The 23283-nt window shown below is 45.1% G+C and overlaps 1 protein-coding gene and 1 long non-coding RNA gene across 2 annotated transcripts in view; one reads left to right on the top strand and one right to left on the bottom strand.

Annotated features, from left to right (window-relative positions):
* LOC138299504 (ras-related protein Rab-18-B-like) overlaps positions 1-18738 on the bottom strand; it is a 306733-nt gene extending 287995 nt beyond the window's left edge. Inside the window, exon 1 of the mRNA XM_069237780.1 lies at positions 18490-18738. Coding sequence (XP_069093881.1) covers positions 18490-18557 — 68 coding nt within the window. The 5' untranslated portion in view covers positions 18558-18738. The remainder of the gene's footprint in view (positions 1-18489) is intronic.
* Positions 18327-18630, top strand: LOC138299507 (uncharacterized). Its single transcript, XR_011204764.1, has 2 exons — positions 18327-18372; positions 18481-18630. It is a non-coding gene; the product is annotated as an uncharacterized lncRNA (long non-coding RNA).
* Positions 18739-23283: the final 4545 nt, after the last annotated feature.

The following is a 23283-nucleotide window of genomic DNA, read 5'->3' as shown; positions in this document are numbered from 1 at the left end:
AAAACTCCTAAAAAATATACAAAAGACTTGATAAAAACGTTTGGATTTTTAAATTCGATTACAAAAGGTGTCAGTCAAGAGACACATTCTCGATTTATCTGAATTGAAATGAGTGGAGTGATGGCTTGATTACATGGATTTAAGTGGATGGGGGCATCGACACCAAGGTTAAAAACTATTTTAGAACTAAACATGCTTACAGATATAAGCTTAAAATATTACAAATTACGCTGACAAATTAAAAGACAAATGTGTAAGTGGTTTTCTCAAACAAAACAGTTGCTGACAAACTAATATTCAGCGGCCTTCTAAAGTGTTACAAAACAAAATGACTCTAGTTGTCTATGTTTGTTGTGTTTGCTTTCCCCAAACTATAATAAATCATGAACTACCCAAGACATAAGGCTTATCTTAAATAGAGGCTTGGGCAAATTGGTTAGTCGTTTATAATCTCAAATAGGGGCTTCACAAATAAAATGTACTAGAACTTTATAGAGAACGTTAGCAAGCCACTTGACAATATGTTATCGTTGTCTTATGAATAGAAGAAGTATGTAATGGCATAGAATGTAGGAACTAGGAGTGTTCTTGGAGACGGGGGCAGGGACAGTTGGAGAGGGGCAGAGAGGAAGAAAGATGTGTGCTGTCTAGCAGTACCATACTTTAATTTATGCCCTTTAAACCTTCATTTAATTCAACGGACTACAACTATACTTCAGCAAAGTGGCGACAAGGATGGGATAAAAACCCTGCCTGAAGCTATTTATTCAAATTGACATCCAAGTCACTGACTGTGAGAACCTACACAGCTCACTTTCAGCTGTTTTCTTCGCGTTACGTGCAGTGGAACAACTTCTCAACCTTGAATTAAGGCAGCGCATGTCATATTTAATTTTCCACATTAATTTAAATAAGACCTGCACAAGCGTTACAATCTGCAATTCAAATAACGCTACCGTGAGGTATGGAGAACCTGTCTCACGCGACCTCTTTGTGAGTGGCACCACGCAGACTGCTGCTGCTTCACAAGATCTTTGTCACTGCTTCACATGACTCGTCGCAGTCACAACTGCTTGGGAAGGAGAACTGCTTCATTCGACTTTGTATGCCATCTACTTGGAAACTGCTAAAATTGCTAACCCACGTCATCACGTGAGGTCAAGCTACGCCTATAAAGTGGCCTTACGTGCTGCCATTTTGAATTCTACCCAGAGACCATCAGGCAATCTGAATGAGAAATTTCCTAGCTAACGTGAGGGAAAGTTTCACTTTTATTAAGGACACAGAGGTGAGGATTATGCATATCTTTCTTCACTTTTTATTTAACAGCCAGTTCAAAGTTCAACAATTTAAAGAAAAATTACAACACCAATGAAGCCAACGTCTCCATGGTAACCAGTGTCCAATCGTTGCTCTCTCCGACGGTGTGTGTGTGTGTGTGTGTGTATATATATATATATATATATATATACACACACACACACACACACACACACACACACACACACACACACATACGTACAAAGAAAATTTCTGCCACTCAATCAAAAAGCAGAAAAAAGTCGCACCCAACATGTCCACTACTCAAAAATAGAATTTTATTTGCCAAAAAATATATTATTCTCAAACAAGCAAACTGACTCAAAGGCAACGCATTTCAACACCAAAGTGTCTTCATCATGGACAAATTGAAAAAACCTGGGCACTTAGCCATACTTAAATACCCCTTACAATAAACAGAGAAAAAAATACTATGAGAAAAATAAGTTCACATTGTACCATTAAAGAAATCACAATGAATACCATCAAATGAATTCAAATACAATATAATATACACAAAAATCAAGGCACAATTGCCAGTATTTTAAATCTAATAATCCTTTTCATTCCAACCTGTGTACCCCCATCAATAATATGCAAATAAAAATTCATAACCAACATGACAATTTAGGAGTAATATCAAAGCAATTTAAAGATAATACTTACTATATAGATAAAAAATAATCTGAAAAAATGAGTAATAGACAATCATTTACAGACTGCAAAAAATATAAACATTATGCTTGTATCTAAATGTCCCAAGCTATAAACAGAACATGAGCTCCCAAACGAAGAGGACAGGGAAGAATGAAATGCACATTACTGATAGTAATAATCATTATTAACCAACATGCACATAAAGTTTCTCATCCTCACTGAGGCCCCCCGGGGTCTTCGTCCCGAGAAGAATAATGTATTCTGATTCCCTGATCCTAAGGAGTCTCTCCCCGTCTCCTCCCCGTACATTTCTCTCGATCCTAACAATCCCAAAATATACTAAACAATCAGCATCTCTATTATGCATTCTAGACCAATGTCTCACCACAGGATAGAAAGTATCATAATTCTTAATAGCCCTATAATGTTCCAGAATCCTCTTTTTAACAGGGCCAATGGGGCTACCAACATACTGCAGGCCACAAGGACATTGTAATACATAAATGCAGTAATCTGAAACACATGAAATCATTTTGATAATTGTTCTAAGCTCTCCAAAAACTGTTTTATACGTCTTAACATTTTTGCTGTTTTTACATGCTCTACATCTACCACATTTGTAGAAACCCCTCTGCTGAGTAAACCAGCCACGGTTTTTATTATCTTGCTGTCGTAAGTAACTATGAACCAGAATATCTTGCAAGGATTTAGCATTACGATACGTAAATTGAGGACAGGGAGACAGTGTTTTCCCAATTATAGGATCATGTTTCACCAGATGCCAATGTTTCATGACTATCCTCCTGACCATGAGACTAGCCATATTATAAATCGTAATCATCCTCATTTCAGGGATGAGATTACATTTCTTTTTAGTCTTCACAATAATGTTTGCCTTTTAATATTGGTAACCTTCTCACTAGCCATATGTATTACCGTATTGGAATAACCTCCCCCTGCCTCGCTTGCTCCTCCCCCCCCCAAAAAAAAAAACCTTCCTAGGAAAAATGTTCTTTATCAAGGACTGTGTCTTGTCAAGCACTGAAAAGGTGGCCACAACCTTGCCCAGCTCTTTGACAAACTGGTCGCCAAATAAGTTACCTTGGGTGAACGCCCCTGTCTCGGAGTTAGATAGTTTCCCCAGTTTGGGGTCTATTTTAATAAGTAAGGAACGGCGCCTCTCTGCCGAGATATCGCAGATGCCGTTGCCCAGGAGGCAAACTACCCTCTGTGCCCACGCAGCCACGACATCCGTCGGCAGGGGGGGGTGTCCGTGTGCCTTGTGTGCTCGACCAATTGAATAATCTGTGTTAGGTGTCCTAACACATCTAACAACTTGTCCTGGCCTTCCCTCCAGGACCGGTCGATACCCTTCTTAGAATCCTTAGTGTACTTCGCAAAGAAGGTACACATTTTAGGATCTATGTCCGGAGTTGCCGCTACCTTGCCTGGCAATGTAGCAGCGCGGACAATCGGCCTTTAGGCGGGCACAAACCTCTTGTCGCTTATGCCAAATAGTTTAGGATCAAGTAAGTTCTATAGACATTGTACGCTGTTGTACTGCATTCTCGTGGTGTGGGACCTTAAAAAATCCGAATATCAACTACATGCTCACCCAATGTAAATGTATGACAGCAGCAACTTTGTTCAGAATTTGTTAAGTTAACGATCGCAACTGGAAACAATTAGTCCATACTGTGTGTGTAGAAACGTGTTCCTAAATTGTGTGTAGGCTTTCACTGGGGTTGCTGAAGCTTCTCCTCGCCAATTTCTAGTGACTGTCAACACTAGTTTCATGTATAACTTTCAGTTTACTCAACCCCAGCATAATACGGAGCAGTACCAGATCAGCGAGTCTACTTCAATGCACGATTGTCCCTTATCTCCTTAACATTCTAGAATTAAATCTATAGCAGGTAGACTATGGAAGTCAGGAAGGCTCAGAATAACAACATTACAAATAGCCACTTCAACATGCATGACTTGCTCCGTGACTCAAAGCTAGACTTCTTGCTCATCACCAAAATCTGGCAAGAGACGACAACCCTACCTACATGAAGGTATGCAACTGGGACACTAAATTGATACAGAGAGAAACCCCAAGACCATCAGAGGAGGATTAAGGCCAAGCATTCCAGATTTTTTCTGGGATAGTCTCAGTGTTTCTATGTCTGTCACAGCACTTTTCACAATATTCTATACAAGCCCCATTTTTGGAGAGGATCTATCAGGTGAGCCCGCATTTGCATAGGTCGTCTCTCGATTGTATTACACTATGGACCAAAGTTACCTGCTTAAAAGACAACCCTTCTGTGCTGCCTTTCTTCACTCTTACAGTTGAATCTGCTTCTGATAAGGGTATCAGCCAATGTGCAAACTCACCTCTGAGGTTCACCACGTCATAGCAGAGAGGAAGTGAGCTTCCACACTAAAATCGTGCGTAAGCCCGCAAACGGGCACACAAATAGCGAGTTTTCCAAGGCAAAACACTGGCACTTGGCAAAGGATCTCCTCTGGTGCCAGGTCAAAAGTGTCTGTAGAGGAGGAAAATAAGCGATCCTAACATTAAAATGGCTGTCCCAGAAAGAACCCTGATAACTCCAACTTACAGGGCATGGTGGAATCTGGAGATTCCCTACAGTCACTTTGCTGAACGAGGATGCAAACTTTTTATTAAAAGGCTGGATTTCATCAGCCATCCAGAAAAACAACTCCTCTATGCACTAGGTTAAGGCCATTATTTATATACCACCTGAAAACAGGGATAATGAGGGGTTTGAAGTCTAAGAAATTGGGGAACATATCCAATTAATGAATAAATAAATACTGATGCCAGTGGCTACTGCTATACAGAGTTGCAGGAAAGTGCCCCTTCTTGACACTCCCACTTTTTGCCTGATATTTGATGCAATTTTGACTGAAAGTGTGCTGGGTTCCTACTAACCAGGTCCCCAGTACCAGATCTCTTTCCCAGAACATGTACAATTGTTCCCCATTTGGCAATACCTTCGCCCTCCCTCTGTAAGTCCCTAGTAAATGGTACCCCTGGTCCATAGGGCATGGATACCAAAGGAGGGTCCCCAAGGGCTGCAGCATGTATTGTGCCACTCTCAGGGACCCCCACTTAGCACGTGCAGACTGCCATTGCAGGCTGCGTGTCTCAGTGCAGATAAAAGTCAAAACACTACATGGCACACAGCTGTGTGCCATGTGCCCTAAAACTGCGTAAAATATATGTAAGTCACCCAACCAGCAGGCCTTCCAGCCATAAGTCAGGGTGCATTATATTGCATGTGAGGACATACATGCGCAAGCAGATAAGCCCTTGTTATGTCTTTTCAATTCTTAGACATAGTGAGTGAGCAGGAATGCCATTTTAAGTACATGTGTTGGACAATAGTCAATACGAGTTCTCCAGCTACATGATGGTTTCACTGACTATAGGGATGTTTGGTGTCAAACATTACATATTAATAAACTCTCACTGATGAGACTGATGGTTTTATTAATACCCACACCCAGAGGGCACCTTAGAGGTACCTACGAACTACCCGTATGGGGGACTGACTAGTTTTAGCCAGCCTGCCACCACCAGACAAGTCTGACCTCCTAGGGTAAGAGCCTTTGATTTTGAGAAGTCATAAACAAGGCCTGCTCTGGGAGAGGTGTTTACACACCCCACGCTACAGGATGACCTGCAAACCCAAGGCAGGGGGCGTTAAAGAGGCCCACTGCCCCGGGTAGGCACATCTGGCTTCACTCACAGGAGAGACGCCGGCCGCTTTGCCACCGGGCCCATTTGTCACCTGGACAGACGGCAAATTTGGTATTTAGGGAGGCGTATTTACCCCTCGGGTCAGTTCCACCCATAAAGTGTGCGGCCTGATGTAGACACAACTTTTAGAAATCTGACATCTTAGTACTGGCAGATTTAGGAACTGTGGGGCAGGGTTATGCCCACTTCCTACAGGAAGTGATCATAGAAGGGGTGTAGTGTGTAGTGTCCCCAGGGGTAAGTAGGTCATTGACTACTACCCCATAGACGGGGTGTAGTGACCCTGGGGGTAAGTAGGCCATTGGCTACTACCCTACACTCCCCAAAACACCTCTAAATTATTTAGGGGAGCACCTGGCACCAGGAAATCAGATTCCTGCTGACCTATAAAGAAGAAGTGCACTCAAGAGACGCAATGCAAAGCCCGAGGGAGAAGCACCTTACTTGGCCCCAGCCTTACCGGCCTATCTGCTGTTCCTGCTGATTTGCACCAAAGTCGACTTGTTCTGCAAGCTGCTTTGCCTCCAAAAGCCTGGGAGGCCAGCCTGCCTTCAACAAAGACCCAGGAACTCCCATGGGGCATCTTGCAGGCATCCCAAAGACAACTGCGAGGACTTTGGGCCTTAGAAAACCTGACACTGGAAAGCAGCACTGCACCCGTGCCACCTAGCTCAAGCTGAAGTGGGCCAACGGTGCTGTGGTCCCATAGCCCTCCAGAGACAAGTGCACCTTGGACTTGCCCACTGTGGACTCACCGACGCCACCTGCAGCCTCTGTACGCAGGCACCTTCTACCGCGAGTGCTCCGTGGAGAAAACCTGACTCTTCCGGACACCTCTGCACCCTTCGCTCCTGGCTGGTGCAGAAGAGGACTTAAGGCGTCTCCACGTCCCCAGACATCTGAAGATTGGAACCCACTTGTTGGTTCGTCCCGAATGGACTTCCTGTCCAAACCTGCAGCCTCTTTTCAACCGGACCAATCGCCATTGAGTAACACTGGGCACCGATGCTGCAATACATCTCAGCATCCGGCTACTCCTGTGCCACCAGGTTTGACCTGTTGGTGTGGGTCTGACCCTCGCCCAATACTCACCTTAAGTCCAGGAGATTGGTCCCATACGTTGCTGTACTGTACCTGTTTGCTGTATTTGTTTTTCCTCTATAGGATAACATTGAAGCTTCCAGAAATTGCACAGGGTTGACTTTCCAAAACCATAAAGATTTTTCTTGAAAAACGTACTTACCTAAATGTATTGATTCTGGTGACAAAACAAATATAAAGATACTTGTTATTTTTGTAAATTGGTCTGGATCTCCTGGAGTCGTGCATCTCATTTATTGGTTGTGTGTGTATTTGTAGGTGTCTCACACTCCTCTCTGATAAGCCTAAGGCTGATTGACCATACTACCCCCTAAAAGAGCACCTTGGGATTGCTAGAGCAAGCCCCTGTCCACTAGCAAGGGAATCCCTTGACTCTTTGCATGATATATCTCATTTTGACATATCATATAAAGAGCCAGCTTCATACAACAGCAGGGCAGGGAGCAAAGATGGATCCATACACAGTTAAATAGGAGAATATATGAAAAAAATCTTAAACCAGGTAGGGTGCTATTTTGGCATTTAGTCTAATCCTTATGTTAAAGAACTCCGGGTGCCTGTTATAAGGTTGTTAATCTTCGACTATACCTCCACTGACTGTGAAAACACCAAGGTTTTTTTCTGAGCTAATTACAGCAAGGGTGCTCTATGTACAGAACAGAGCAGCTGTTTCTAACCTTTTGGCTTCTGTGGACCCCCACATAACACTACTAGAATCTGTGCACCCCCACTTAATCATTACTGGAATCCAGGGACCTCCACTAAGCCATTATTGAAAGCAGGGGACTTGCCCTGATCAGCCTAAGCGATATCTATGATCTGATCCTCAAAACAATACACAAAAATACAAAAACAAGTATACATCAAGCAACTGCTGAAATATTTTGTGTTATTCACAATCAAATATAGAAAAAAGTTTTTATATTTTCAAAGTTGCTTCTTTATTAGTATGTACTTTACTGATTTTAAGGTATTTGTTTTAATAATATTTATTTTGTAAAATAGGTGCAGTTCCCCTATGTAGGCCTTGCGAACCCCCATGGGGTCGTCAGACTACAGGTTAAGAACCGCTGGAATAGAGAGTTCAATAATGTTAAATTGCCCTAAATGAGAGATAGAATTTACTCCTAGTGAGGGTGAATATGATAGGGATTTAGGTGCCCGCTTATATCTATTAAACACTACTCACAAGAGAACTAGTATCAGAAATGAGTTTATTGAATGTTTATAACAAGATTAAAACGGTAATCAAAATCGATGAATTCGCTTGGAATGTTTATGACTCTCCACTATCAATACCACTTATTACACAACACAAAATTATCCTATTATAGGAGCCCTCAGTATTAAATAGTATCACTGCATCAGGGTATTCGATAGTCAACAAAACTCCTGTAAGTAAACATGGAAGCAGGCCTTCTGTGGGTCTGATTATATTGGCTTTGGTGTATCACAAATTGGTTGTGTCCTGTGAAAGAGACACAGTGCATATCAATACAAGATTAAAAGTCACAATCAGGTGAATCAAACCTAATGTCAATGCAGAGGTATTCATTCAGTAAAAGGGAGGAGAGCAATGAACAGGATAGGAGAAAAGGGAGGAAGGAGGAATAAGAAGCAAAGTCGGACAGGGACAAGGAAAGGGGAGAGGGCATGCTGCCCCTGCTTTGTGGTCAACTGGGTCAGCAGAAACGTGAATGTCCTAACTTGGTTCCTTTTATTGCTTTTTAGACAAATGTGCACACGTTCACCAAAGTATCTCAATGCCCACCATATTACTGTTTCAGTTTCTATCACTTTATGACCTATCACTTGATGAGCATGCCTTTTTGTTGAGGCCAACTTCAGTTGTCGAGTTATTAGGTCGAGACTTCTTATGAAAATTGAATTGTACTGTTAACTACACATCTGATGGAGTGTTTCTCAGCATGCCCAAAGCAAACATAATTTATTAGCTGTTTGTGTGAATAATAACGGAGTTCGGATAAGAAAATGGAAATTTGCAATGTACAGTTAACAGAGGAGTTGCTCAAGGTAGGACATTCATCTCTATTGACTGAACATGTGAATTATATTGGGTGCTTGCTCTCTGCTGATCCAGTTATGATGAAGTTTAACCCTATGAAAAACTACCTTTCATCTCACAGTATGCTCTGCATCCGGAAGCCGAAGCTGGAGTTCAACCTGTCAATGCAGCATTAATAAAGAAAAGACAGGCTTACTCACTACTGTGGGTCCTTGCAATACCTTCAAATTCCTGATAAAAAACAGGCAAGAGAAGCTGTTACAGGTTTGCCTAAGATTTGCGTGTTATTTTAGGTTGATTTGTATAGCTCACTTATCAACAGTGAGTTGCTTGGGCAGTTATGTGGTCCCCAAAGTGCTTAAACAAAGAGCCAGGTCTTCAGCTTATTGTCGAACTCGAGAAGTGAGGAGGAGGCTCTGATGTGCTGAGGGAGGTTGTTCCACGTTTTGGGTGCGATGTAAGAAAATGCGCAACCTCCTGTTTTGCTTTTACAGATGAGGGGAGTGTGAGCGGGTGACAGTGAGGAAGAGTGTAGTTGTCTGGTCGGTTGATTAAAGTGTATGTGGCTGTTCAGGTATTCTGGTCCTGTGTCGTGCAGAGCTTTATGTGTGTGTGGGAAGTTTAAATTGGCTGTGCTTGTGAATGGGGAGCCAGTGAAGCTTCCTGAGGTGAGGTGCGATGTGTACACTGCGAAGTCGTGGCTGAGTCTTGCAGTGGCATTCTGGATGGTCTGGAGTCTGTGTAGGAGTTGTTTGGAGATTCCGGAGTACAGAGTGTTGCCCTAATCCAGCCTGCTAGTGATGAGTGCTTGCGTGACTGTCAATCTGGTGTTCTGAGACACCCTGCTGAAGATATTTCACAGCATGTGTAGGATGTGGAAGGAGGAGGTGATTACTGGGTTGACTTGAGCTGTCATGTTGAGCTTGTCCTCTAGAATGGTACCAAGATTATTTGCATGCTCTGTGGATGTTGGTCATAGCTCTAACAGACACCAGGTGGAGTCTCATTTGGATGTCTTGTTGTCGAAGACCAGTACTTCCATCTTGTCGGAGTTGTGCTTCAGGCAGCTGGTCTGCATCCAGTATGCTACCATAGTCATGCAGTTGATAAAGCTGGTTGGTGGATGAGTTGGTGTCATCGGCGTAGGAGAGGACGGTGATGGCATGTGATCAGATGATGCTGGCGAGTGGTGATATACATATATGTTCAAAAGGATGGGGCTCTGCATAGCAGTTACTTGGTCTCTGATGTTAAGGGCGGCAGTGTGACCCTTTGCATTCTTACTGTGAGGAAGGAACAGATACATATGAGAGCGTATCCTTGTATGCCAATCTTGTGGAGTGTACTGATTAGGGTGTTGTGGGAGACAATGTTGAAGGCGGCAGGAAGGCAAAGCAGGATGAGGGTCCCTGTTTCTCCTCAATCCAGGATGGTTAGAATGTGGTCGATGGTCACAAGGAGTGCTGTTTTGGTGCTGTGGTTCTTTCTGAATCCTGACTGAGTGTTGTTCAGAAGATGGTGATGCTCGAGGTGGGCTGTACATTACTTTTTGGTGGCCTTCTCAATCACTTTGGCTGCATAGGAGAGCAGGAAGATAGGTCAGAAGTTGCTCCGTTGATTTGGCTCGGCTGTGGGCTTCTTGAGGAGGGTGCTGATTGCTGCAAGTTTTCATTCATCCAGGAACGTGGCAGAAATGATGGAGGCATTAATGATGTGGGTTAAGGTGGTGCTGACTGGACGGGGGGGTGTTTAATAAAATATCTACTTGACAATAGGACAGGTTGCTTCATAAATCTACTTGTTCTGTAAAGCATCTACTTGTCCCTTTGGAGCTTTGTAGTAATCTCATTATATAAGAGCTCTGGAAATAGCCTCTCCGATTATGCCAGGACTAATACTATAGTAGAACTTGAACACTATCAGTTTCATTATTTTGCCACTTTTCTTCAGATCTACATAGTGGGGCCAGAGGTAGCGGTAAGCAATAGTTCCAGGGCTGAAGTATCTTTTTGAGTCTGTGACAACCCACTAACTTGCATGTTTTAAGGGGTTCCACCAGCTCTTCTCTAATCATTTCCTATACTGAAAAAGGTTGGAAATTTACTCCTGACAAGGGTCAGAAGTAAAACTTCTTTCAGGGTTAGGAAGAAATGGTCAAAAGGAAAGTCCACTTGTAAACCATCAACAAATTTTCGCATGACCAAATCTACACATGCATATTCGCCTGTGCTAAAATACAGTTCAAAATATTCTCTAGAGTACGATTTCCTGATATACTTCTGTAAATTCTTGTGAATTCATGAAATATGTAAATCTGCACTAATCAAAGACATATACCATGGCTGCACTCCTGTGACTTTCTTTAAGAATGGGGCCCTTATTAGGTCTGGTGTTAACCACAACCTTTTGTTTTATTAAAATTCTATCTTTCTATCCATCTAGCGGCTGGCTTCACTTTGACTGATCCTAATTGCAGAACTCCTACTCATCGCCTGGATACCCTCACGGTGACATGTTTCACGCTCTACAAATCTACATTACATTACAATGACTGCAATCTGCTATTATCAAGGAGCAAATTAACACACAAAGTTGTATTGTACAGTGCCACAAACTTGCTAATATTTGCTACAAGGTGAAGGCCCAGCAGCTCCCACAAAAAATAAAGTTTTGCAAAAGTCATATCAAAACAAGTTGTGCACTGTCAAAAGCAAAAGACTGACAACCAATGTTGGACCTATTGCCTTTGCCAATGCTTGTTTATATTCATGTTTCCCATAATGTTGCTGAAACTGGTTACCCTGACTTTCCATCATGAATATTTTTGGGAAATAGTTGCATGCCTGAACACAATTTTCAAAAAGGATGCTTCAAAAAAATAGAACCTAAAATTTTACATTTGTTTAGCAAAATGTTTTTTTTCTAGTCACATTTTTTGTGAACACTATTTTGAATTCAAATAATCATCAATCTTGCTTTCAAGCTTCTGCAAATATTTGCATCTAATCAGAGCTTTCTGGGAGCATTATACGTATTCTCATATTTTAAACTTTGCAAACGTATGTAAACATTTGTTTTACTGGAACCACAATCAGTACTGCAGTCCGAGCTTGCAAAATTTATTTAGAGCACTCACCCTAATAATAAGGGCTTTGCATGAACAATAAATACAAGTCTGAACAGCATTAACTTATAGACACAAATATCACCTCAACTGCAGACAATTCCCTTCCTCATAAGATGGTACTGTAAATTGACAACCAAACTGTTTGTGCCGCAGGGGGTGGGCCTACTTGTCCCAGGGACAAAATAAACCTGAAAATGTGTTGTCCCTGACAGCAAACAATATGTCCTGGGCGTCAGGCTATAGGAATTCCACACCCCTGGACTGGTGATTTTCCCAGATTGTAGATGTGGTGGGGGCATCAGTCCACTGGCGCCCCTGAGTGGATGTTCTGCATGATTTTTGCTATGTTGTTTCTGGTGAGAGTTGTCCATTCAGTCAGGTGGTAGTCTTGGTTGGTGGTGAGTAGGTTAGCGATGAGTTCGCTAGGGTTGGGTTATTGTGCAAAGTTGATGCAGATGTTTGTGATTTTGATGTAGAAGTTGGATAGGTTGTTGCAGAGTTGTTGAGAGGCAGTAATGTTGACAGTGGCAAGGGTGAGTTGAAATCCTTGAAGATCGACTTCTCCTTGCAGCTGTTGGAATTTCCTTCGGTGCAGTCCACTAGTCCTTTAGCGTCTGAGTGCAGCCTTGTAGGTAGTTCAGTCAGTGGTTTTGTGGCTGGCTCTCCATTTCCTTTCTACCTGTTTACAGTGTTTTTTGGTGCCTCTGAGGACTTCTGTGCACCAGATAGCCTGCTTGCTTGATCTACTATGCTTGTGGGATTGATGGGTGCAGGGGAGTCCATGCAGTTCTTAATCCAGTTGTTGATGTCCTTGCCGAGTTTGTTTGTGGTACTAGATTGATTTGTGCTGAGGGTGGTGAGCCAGTCTGCTTCTGCAATTGTGCCCCAGCTGGGGGTTGAAATGCTGAACCTGGTATGGGTGCTGACTTGGTGTGTTGATTTAGAAGTGGATAATGGAATGGTTGGTCTAAGTGAGGGGTGTGGTGGAGTACCTCATGATGTCGCTTGTGAAGATGATTAACAGTATTTTAATATCTAGTTTCTTATGGTGCCCAATCCTGCTGCCATTCTTTTATGCATTCCCACTTCAGTGAAATGGTTCATGGTCTGCTTTCTTCTCCATTCCCATTAATGAAGAAAGGCAGTACCCTTTTCCGGTATCAATTAGGTGTGGGGCAGCTGACAAGGCAGAGGCTCCCACAGGAGTTGTTGGAAATATCTTTCATCTTTCCCCAAACCCTTAAAAAAAGAACCCTCACACACTTGTCTTTCCTGTGTGGTCCACTCCTGTTCAACATGTTGATGATCTGTCGTTCCCATCTGCCACTCCAAAACAATGCAAGGTTGATATCATCTATTTAATTTGAGAGCATAAGACTAAGGAAAAAACTGCAGTTTCTCTTTTCTCCATTGTTCACCACTGAGGTCATGATATTTTCGCTGGGGACCACCAACTGCCTGTATATCGGATCTAAGCCAACCGTAAATTACCACACTCACTCACAGTCTCACAGGTACACACCTATTTGGGGATGGCAATATATTGTAGACTTGTTTATATTATGTGGATTTTGGGTTTTAGAATTCTGGTTAAGCCGCTCCAAGATTATGTTGAGAAAGACGCCCATGAGCCCTTGCATTGGACCAAAGAGGCAGAGCGAGCATTTGCTCAGGTGAAGCAGATGTTAGTTTCTGACCCTTCCTTAGGACTACCTGATTATGCTAAGCATTTTGGATTCTACAGTCATGGATGAAATGGAACTGGTTGTGCTTTGGTGTGCTGGTGCAGAACCATGGTTATCATAAGCAACCTATTGCACATCACTCTTCCATTCTTCTTCCTGTTGCAGTCGCCTTCTGTTGCAGCTCCTTCCTCATTTGTTGAAGTATCTAAAAACACTGTATTGGATGTCACTAACTGCTGTTCTTCATTCTGTAGCTGCTCTATTACTCAGAATGAAATTTCGTTATTTCCTGCTTCCCACATTACAATACTTGGTTATCCCACAATGAATCTGGCTTCCCTCATGCCCACTGTACATTGGGGAAGCCCCATGATAGTCTCCTTGTTAGATAACATTCAACTAAGTCCCATATTGAATTGTCTGATGCCCCAATATGAAGCAGTGAACTTGTTTATTAGGTGAATGGGTATGGTCTCATAAATGACATGGAAACCTTGTTGCTGGATATGGTTTATGTACACTCTATAAAGTTGAGAGAACCAACAGTTGCCTGAGATCCACCCTGCCCACGCGGCTGAACTACTAACCATTACCCGAGTCTGTATACTAGCAATACATAAAATTGTTCTTGTGTGCCTTTGGAGTGGCTCATGATTTCAGGCTGCTCTGGATGCAAATGTGTTTTCTTACTTATGCTGGGAAAGCTATAAAAAATGTGCTGTATGACAAGGGTCTGGTAATTGCCCTTGTGTGGCTACTGTTACTGTTTAATATGCTGCACATAAAATCTTCTCGAAATGAGTGGTCCCAAGAAATGTTTTTGCCGATGAATCTATTAAAAAGCTTCATTGTCTTCAAATCTTCACATTACCATGTACAGTGTATGCACTTATGAATGTTCTGCACCTACGCTGAAAGACTCCTCCTCTCTATTGCAAGCATATGAGAATGAAAAACAGACATGGATTAAACAGAATTCTAAAAAGGACCAAACAGAATATGAATGGCTAGAACAGAGAGAGTGTTAGCCCTGAAATTCTTTCTCTCTAACCTTGTCTATGTGCACCATTGTTATGTGCATATTATAAAAGATTGTAAAGAAATCTGATATAAAGCCACTGTGATAGCTAACACCCTGCAAATGTATCAACTGCCATCTTGTTTCTGTATTGTGCTCATAATATACTCAGGCCTGGTCTTGCCTCTGGGGTATTTAGCCTCATTCCTATATTTGGCGTTCTAAATGAGTATTAGCAAAATGACAAGCTCAGCGTCTGATAGTTTACATTTCTTGTATCTTTTTCAAGGTCCTTTTTAGTTATTGTCATGAAAAAGCTAAGCACCAGTTAATCCAAGTTATGGTTTCTCTCACATCTCTAGCAATGCTCGTAGAAAACTTACGTAAGGCGTGAAAATAGGGGTGGGATTAGCATTAGAGGCTCACTGCTACAGGGGAACATACTGCTATTTTGCATCATTTTCTAAATAAAAATGTGCAGACTTTTAAAAAAAGTATGTGTTTCCTCTTATCGTTTTGAGACATTCTACAAAGAGAAATGGTTTCCTTCATGCTGAAAAGAAAAAAATATGTGCACACTACAATAACTCAACATTCTTCCAACCAAGAACTCTCAACATTGTAGCACGTTGGCTCAAGAGCTAATACGCTTCAGCACCTTCAGGGGTATAAAGCGCTATATAAATGCAAACACAATAATACAATATATCTAACACAGCGATGTGTGGGACCTGTATGTCACAGGCTGCAATTGTACTGGCATAGCTCTCTCTTGGCAATGCATAACCAATGTGAATATTTGGTAACAATCGTTAACAACTACAAGGTTCTCACATTTTCCAAACATGTTTCAAAAACAGCATCTTTAATTATCAGTTAAATGTGTTGCTAGAGCTAGTATTGTATTTGCTATTACCTCTTTGTGAAAGACCAATAAAATAAATACAGTATATTTGGTTCTTCATAAATGCACCTGTGACGGTGACCCCATGATACCACTGCCAGTAACAACCCCTTCCCCATATCCCATTGCACGCAGGATTGTTGGGTTGAGCTTTCGAGACCTCTTGTATACTTTAGTATACTTCGTTGTGGGCTTAAAGCCCTCCCACTGCTTTTCATTTGTTTGCTTTAGTGTTCGGTAAAAATCCTTGCTTGCTAGTGGTCACCCCTTCCTCTTTGTCCCTCCTTTTTGATTTTTGTTTCCTTCCACAGAGCAAGGAGCAAGTACTGTATCTTTATGCTTTGGTTCTTTATATATTCCCTTCAGGAACTAATTTATTATTTCTTCCCTGCTCATGTTACACTGTAGATGCGTGTTCCAGAGCATCTATGCTCCCTTGGGGACTGGTCGAGCAAGTCCTCCAGCAGCTCTCCATTCACCTACCGCTCCCTCTGCAAACATAAAACAAACAGTAGAGGGGGCTCTTCCAGTGCCAGCATGCCCTTGCTCCCTTTGTCTTGTTAAGTGGCTTCTCCAGGGAGTGGCGTGCCCGAGGAGCATACGAACATGCTGCAGCTTGTTTATTTAAACTGGTTATTCTCTATTGTCCCAGAAGCACCATGTAGAGGGTATGTGTACAAAGGGCAGTAAAATATAAGTTTAAAGACTGGTGCGGTTTACAACCATGATAACTCAGTAAAGAGGGCCAAATAGCAATCGCAATAGGTGTGTGAAGCCATTGAAAGGGAGCGCTGCATTCACTTCCGCCTCAGTAGCACATTGGATGGTGATGGCTTAAAGCCCCAGCTGTCTCTTGATTTTGATTCCCATTATTTGAAAAACATTTTGCCATGAAAGTATTCCCTCCTGTCTCTTTGTGTTTGCTTAATAGCCCTGAGTGTGTCAACTTTCCTATGTGCCTCAGTATGACAGTCGTCCTCTACCCTTCAAGCTGTTTGCTCTTCCAGCTGGATTAATAGAAGTACATTTATTTCACTAATTGCTGCATAGTTGCAGGTCCATATACATTATTGTCTTATTATTGGTATTTCTTTTTATGAATGAAATCTGTTTTTTGTGGCCATTAACTACCCGATTCTAAATGAAAAAGGCCACTACTGCATGAAATTTTCTCTGTGCCTCTTACAGACCCCCTCCGCTATTGTCATTGATGTTGCTATGCCACACTGACTTGCTGCTGGACATTAACTGCTTTTTTGCGCATCCACCTATCCACAATTTTTTGCTGACTGCTAAGGCCATTTGAGTTGCTGATCTCTCGCTATATCTCACTTTTCTGTGTTTGCGGAGTGTGGATCTGGTTAACTACACCAAACTCTAGCCTCCTCCACATGTCGTGTAACAACCTCCACTCAGGGAAACAGAGAGACAACTTTTTAAGTGGTTGAGGTTGCTAACTGTTTTGGAGACGTGGGTAAAGCAATAGCTGCTACTAGAAGGCGAAGTCAGGGCCTGTTGCGGCTTGCGACTGCTTTAGTTTAATTTCATGACTTCACTGCTCCAACTTCGTGATGCAGTTTCCTCTTTGGACAAACAGCAGGGGGGGGGGGGGGTTCCAGTGCCAGTTCACCCTTACTCCCTTTGTCTTGTTGTTGCTATTTCTACATAGCGCAAACTAGACTCTAAGGTATTGGAGTGCTTTAAACGAGCGTCAGTTACATAACACACAGACGCGTTTGTTTTTTTGGCACAGGACAGTTCAGAGATTTGCCCAGTCACACAGTGTTAAGCCTATCGCTGAAACTTCAACATGGTTCTTAAGTCCGAAGACTTGCATGAGCCTTCACAATTCTGACCATAAGTCACCTAGTAACCTGGTGTTAGTGGTTAGGCTATTTGCAGGTCTTCTCTGCTGCTCTTCACTGTCATGTGATGATTGACAGCCAGAACCCTTACACCAGCGACGGTTTCTTTGATAAGGCCCTGGGGCTCCGCTCACCCTATTTGCATCATGCTGATGGATCATGCCGGTAACTGTTATTTGCAATTACCATGATGGTAATTGCAATTACCTTGATGATAATTGCAAATAGCAATTACCAGCATCAACATTTCTTTTAGACTGTTAAACAACAGGGACGATGTTCTTTACATTTTAAAATAAATCTGATATAGGTACTCCTGGTTTCTCCATTGTGTACTAGAGCTTAATGTAATGTATCACTTGTGCTCATAAAACAATGCATGCATAAATTCATTCTTATTTTTTCTGTAAGTGAGCTAACAAAAATGTATCAACATCAAGTCTTGTGAAAGTTAATGAAAGGCACAACCAAAAACGTATGCAAAGACTAGAACGTAGGCTAAGCGTGTTTTTTCAGACCGTATGTTATGTTGAATAACAAGAAAGCAAAGGAGTATGTTATGTTGTATACCAAGCAACAACATGACTTCAATCCACAGTACACCTACATCACAACATGGACATAATGTCTTCTTTTGTAACTCAGTTTAGTAAAAAAAAAAACTCCTTAATGACCTGTGCGATTGCCCCACTGACGGTCTCGACGACAAACTGAGAAAATGGGACATTCTAAAATAGCCGGCAGCCGCCTTATGTCACGTTCCCATGTCAATGGAACGTCACCCCGTTTCTATGTAGCAGCCGAATTCAAGGCACCAGAATTGTAATCCATCGTCTGCTTTCTATGTTTATGAACCCAACACGAAACAGGGTGAAAAAAGTTCGCAGATCCCTGGTTGGTTCTTGTATACCATTTCAAAAATAATATGAGTCTCTCTAAGAGCACGCGTGGCTAAACAGTGAGCCTAAAGTATAAATTACTTTAAATGTTTCTTTGTTACAGGTTCCTTACCTGGATTTCCCCACGCCGCTCTCGCCTATCATAAGAAGCTTCAATGTAGTAAGTGCTACCTCTTCCATACCTTCAGGCCGCTTTGTATCCCACAGCTGCAGCAAGAACTGTTTTTGCTATTTTACCTAAGACTTACAAAAAGTTCAAGTCCGGCTTTGACGTCATACCGTGTATGTGCGCACACACGACGTATATATGGGACGGGACTTGTCTTTTTAAGGGGCCATTTTAGAGTCAGGTAACAGCGGAAGGCAGCATTGCTAAGGACATCGTTGCCTCTTTCCAAGATGGCTCCGTGCTGAGCGTGCTTGGTTGCTTAATTAAAGTAACGTCAGAACATTCCTCCACGTGGCTTTAACCCTGTCAAACATATTGCTGTTTACCCGGGCACGACACTATTAGTTGGAAAGTCTCGTCCAATCAGGGCAAGATAGTGGCGATGTTTGGAATTGCGAAGCAGTGACAATTCATGTTCATGCGTAGAGGCGTAGGGGACTATTTGTAGTTTTAATTTATGCGTATACAGGTTGGCCCCGAACTTGCTGAAAACAGCCATGTTATTTATTTAGCCCAGTGGACAATTATCAAGTGAAACACGTTTGAATATGGGATACGACGAATAACTTTTGCAGGTTAAGTGCTGTGTTTTAGGCTCTGCCTAGCTCCACTTGACCCGTGTGCCGCTTCCGACGTCCTGTAAATTGTTTTTCTGATTGTTTTTCCGATTTTTCTGCGCCTCGCCGCCGGCGCTTCTGCCCCCGTTGTGCCCCCCTGATTGCTGTCTCCCCGTGTACTGTGCCATTACTGTATTTCATACTGTGTGTTTTTCTATTGTGATTGCCTTTAATTTTGCTCGTTTTCTGTGCTTTTTGCCCCTTGTGCGCTCCCCCAAGTGTTCCGATCCCTGCCGCTGCCTCCCTGCGGCCCCGCCCCCCTCGCGCCCACATTCGCCGCTCCCTCCCGCCTCCCAGCTGCTCCTCCCTCCCCCCTCCCTTCTTAATGGCTGGCGCTGCGCGTCGCGAGTGAGCGACCTCTGACCTGTTTCAGGTCCTGAGCTCGCCCCCCACGACCGCAGCACCAACCTGCTGCCTCCTGCCTCTGTCCCCCGACCACGCTGCTGTTTGCGTGTTCGAGGCCCTCCTCCACCCGCAGGCATCCTCCTGCGCCTCATCCCTGGGGTCTAGTGGGCTCTGCCTAGCTCCACTTGACCCGTGTGCCGCTTCCGACGTCCTGTAAGTTGTTTTTCTGATTGTTTTTCCGATTTTTCTGCGCCTCGCCGCCGGCGCTTCTGCCCCCGTTGTGCCCCCCTGATTGCTGTCTCCCCGATCGTGTACTGTGCCATTACTGTATTTCATACTGTATGTTTTTCTATTGTGATTGCCTTTAATTTTGCTCGTTTTCTGTGCTTTTTGCCCCTTGTGCGCTCCCCCAAGCGTTCCGATCCCTGCCGCTGCCTCCCTGCTGCCCCGCCCCCCTCGCGCCCCCATTCGCCGCTCCCTCCCGCCTCCCGCCTCCCAGCTGCTCCTCCCTCCCCCCTCCCTTCTTAATGGCTGGCGCTGCGCATCCGCGCAGCGGGCGCGCGCCAGAGGCAAGCCCGTCTGCGCCCGTCCGCGCCTGGACCGCGCCCAGCGCCACCCCCCCCCCGGTCCTCACGCCCCCCGCATCACCCGCATCACCCGCATCCGCTACTCAACCAACGAACTCCGCGCACTCAACCCCGGCCCCTCCGCAGAGTGCTTCCTTGCAACCCCAAAGCACACAAAAGGACCTTTCTCCTGCCGCACCTGCAACTTCTCCTGCGACAGAACGGCAAAGCCAACAACAAGAACTCCCAACACCAACCACCTGAACTGCATCCTCATCAACACACGCTCCGCACGAAAACACGCCATCGAACTCTGGGACTTACTCGACACCACCGCCCCTGACGTGGCCTTCCTGACCGAAACCTGGTGGAACGACTCCTCGGCCCCGGACATCGCAATCGCCATACCGGAGGGATACAAAATCACCAGAAGAGATCGAACCAACGGAATCGGCGGCGGAATAGCCATCGCCCACAAATCTACCCTCAAAATCCACACCCACACGGACGACACCCTCAAGACAGCCGAACACCTCCACTTCCAGATCCACACGGACCCCAACACGACCCTCAGAGGAACCCTCATATACCGCACTCCAGGACCTAGAGCCCCCTTCAGCGACACCGTCGCCGACCTCGCGAGCACCCACGCCCTCGCGTCCCCAGACTACATCCTCCTGGGAGATCTAAACTACCACCTGGAAAATAACAACGACGTCAACACCGCATCTCTGACCTCCAACCTCCTCAACCTCGGACTCCGTCAACTGGTCAACACTCCCACCCACATCGCCGGACACACTCTTGACCCCCTCTTCACCTCAAGCAACCACATCTCTTTCAGCCACACCTCCGAACTCCACTGGACCGACCATCACTGCGTCCACTTCTCTTATACGAAAATCACCGAACACCACCACATCCCTCAACCTCCTCACCGCCGCTGGGGAAAAATCACCCAAGACCAACTAACCAGCACCCTCGTCAAAGACCCTCCACCCGGCTCAACCGACCCAAGCACTGCCGCCATCAATCTCCATCAATGGATCCTCGACTGCGCCAACACCTTAGCCCCACTCCAGAAACCCACCGTCAACCAAGGAAAGAAAAAACCAGCCTGGTTCACAGACGAACTGACCGCCTCCAAAAGCCTCTGCCAGAAGCTCAAGAAGAAGTGGATCTTAGAGCGCACACCCGACAACCTCGCCTCCCTCAAAAACGCCAACCGTGAACACCACCAACGGATCCGAGTCGCCAAGCGCGCTCACTTCACTGAACGCATCAACAACAACGCCCACGACTGCAAAGAACTCTTCGGCATCGTGAAGGAACTCTCAAACGCCAACTCTAACGACATCCCTCCCTCCCAGAAACTCTGCGACGACCTCTCCACCTTCTTCCACCAGAAAATCACAACCATCCACGACAGCTTCAACGCCACTCCGCCGCCAGACCCCACCCCCGACATCTCCACAGACGCCTGCCGCCTCACCGCCTGGACCCACGTGGACGACACCGAAACAATAACAACCATGAACACCATCCACTCAGGCTCCCCCACGGACCCATGCCCTCATCACGTGTTCAACAAAGCCAACGCCATCATCGCCCCCAAACTCCGCGAGATCATCAACCTCTCCTTCGACTCCGCCACCTTCCCAGACAGCTGGAAACACGCAGAAATCCAACCCTTCCTCAAGAAACCCAAGGCTGACCCCAACGACCTCAAAAACTTCCGACCGATCTCTCTCCTCCCTTTTCCAGCAAAAGTCATCGAGAAGATCGTCAACACACAGCTCGCCCACTTCCTCGAAGACAACTCCATCCTAGACCCCTCTCAATCCTGTTTCAGACGAAACCACAGCACCAAGACTGCTCTCCTCGCCGCCACAGATGACATCAGATCCCAAATGGACAACGGCGAAACCTCGGCCCTCATCCTCCTCGACCTATCAGCCGCTTTTGACACAGTCTGCCACCGCACCCTACTGACCCGCCTCCATGGAGCCGGCATCCAGGATAAAGCCCTCAACTGGATCTCATCCTTCCTCACCGACAGAACCCAGAGAGTCCGACTCTCCTCTTTCCGCTCCAAAGCCACCAACCTCATATGCGGCGTCCCCCAAGGATCCTCCCTCAGCCCTACGTTGTTCAACGTCTACATGACCCCCCTCGCCAAACTGGCCCGCCAACATCACCTCAGCATCATCTCCTACGCCGACGACACCCAGCTCGTCCTCTCCCTGACCAAAGACCCACTCACCGCCAAAACCAACCTCCACGAGGGACTAAAAGCCATCGCCGAGTGGATGAACATCAGCCGCCTGAAGCTCAACTCCGACAAGACGGAAGTCCTCATCCTCGGGCGCACCCCTTCGGCCTGGAACGACTCCTGGTGGCCCACCGGTTTCGGACCCCCACCCACCCCAGCCAGCCACGCAAGAAACCTCGGCTTCATCCTGGACTCAGCCCTCACCATGTCCAAACAGGTCAGCGCCGTCTCCTCTTCCTGCTTCAACACCCTTCGAATGCTCCGCACAATTTTCAAGTGGATCCCAACAGGAACCAGAAAGACGGTGACCCAAGCCCTCGTCAGTAGCAGACTTGACTACGGCAACGCACTCTACACAGGCATCCCAACAAAAGACATCAAACGACTCCAGCGTATCCAAAATGCATCCGCCCGCCTGATCCTCGACATACCCCGCCGATGTCACATCTCCCCTCACCTGAAGGACCTCCACTGGCTCCCCGTGGACAAGAGGATCACCTTTAAACTCCTCACCCACGCTCACAAGGCTCTTCACAACACCGGACCTACCTACCTCAACTCCAGACTCAACTTTTACGCCCCCACTCGTCAACTCCGCTCTGCCAATCTCGCCCTCGCCATCGTCCCCAGGATCCAGCACAAGACCGCCGGCGGCAGATCCTTCTCCTTCCTCGCCGCCAAGACCTGGAACTCTCTCCCCACCTCACTGCGCCAGACCCAGGACCTCCTCGCCTTCAGGAGACTCCTCAAGACCTGGCTCTTCGACCGCTAACAGCTCACCCCCCCCCCCCAGCGCCTCGAAACCCTGACGGGTACATAGTGCGCTTTACAAATGTTATGATTGATTGATTGATGTAGTAGTGCTGGGAATTTTATATCAAGACAGGAGGAGTCTATTATGCTATCTTTTCCTGCTTTATTTTTTATAGCAGTCACA

This window comes from Pleurodeles waltl, chromosome 6 (genome assembly GCF_031143425.1).
Source record: "Pleurodeles waltl isolate 20211129_DDA chromosome 6, aPleWal1.hap1.20221129, whole genome shotgun sequence".
NCBI classification, from domain to species: Eukaryota; Metazoa; Chordata; class Amphibia; order Caudata; family Salamandridae; genus Pleurodeles; species Pleurodeles waltl.
This window is presented reverse-complemented; position numbering and strand designations above follow the sequence as displayed.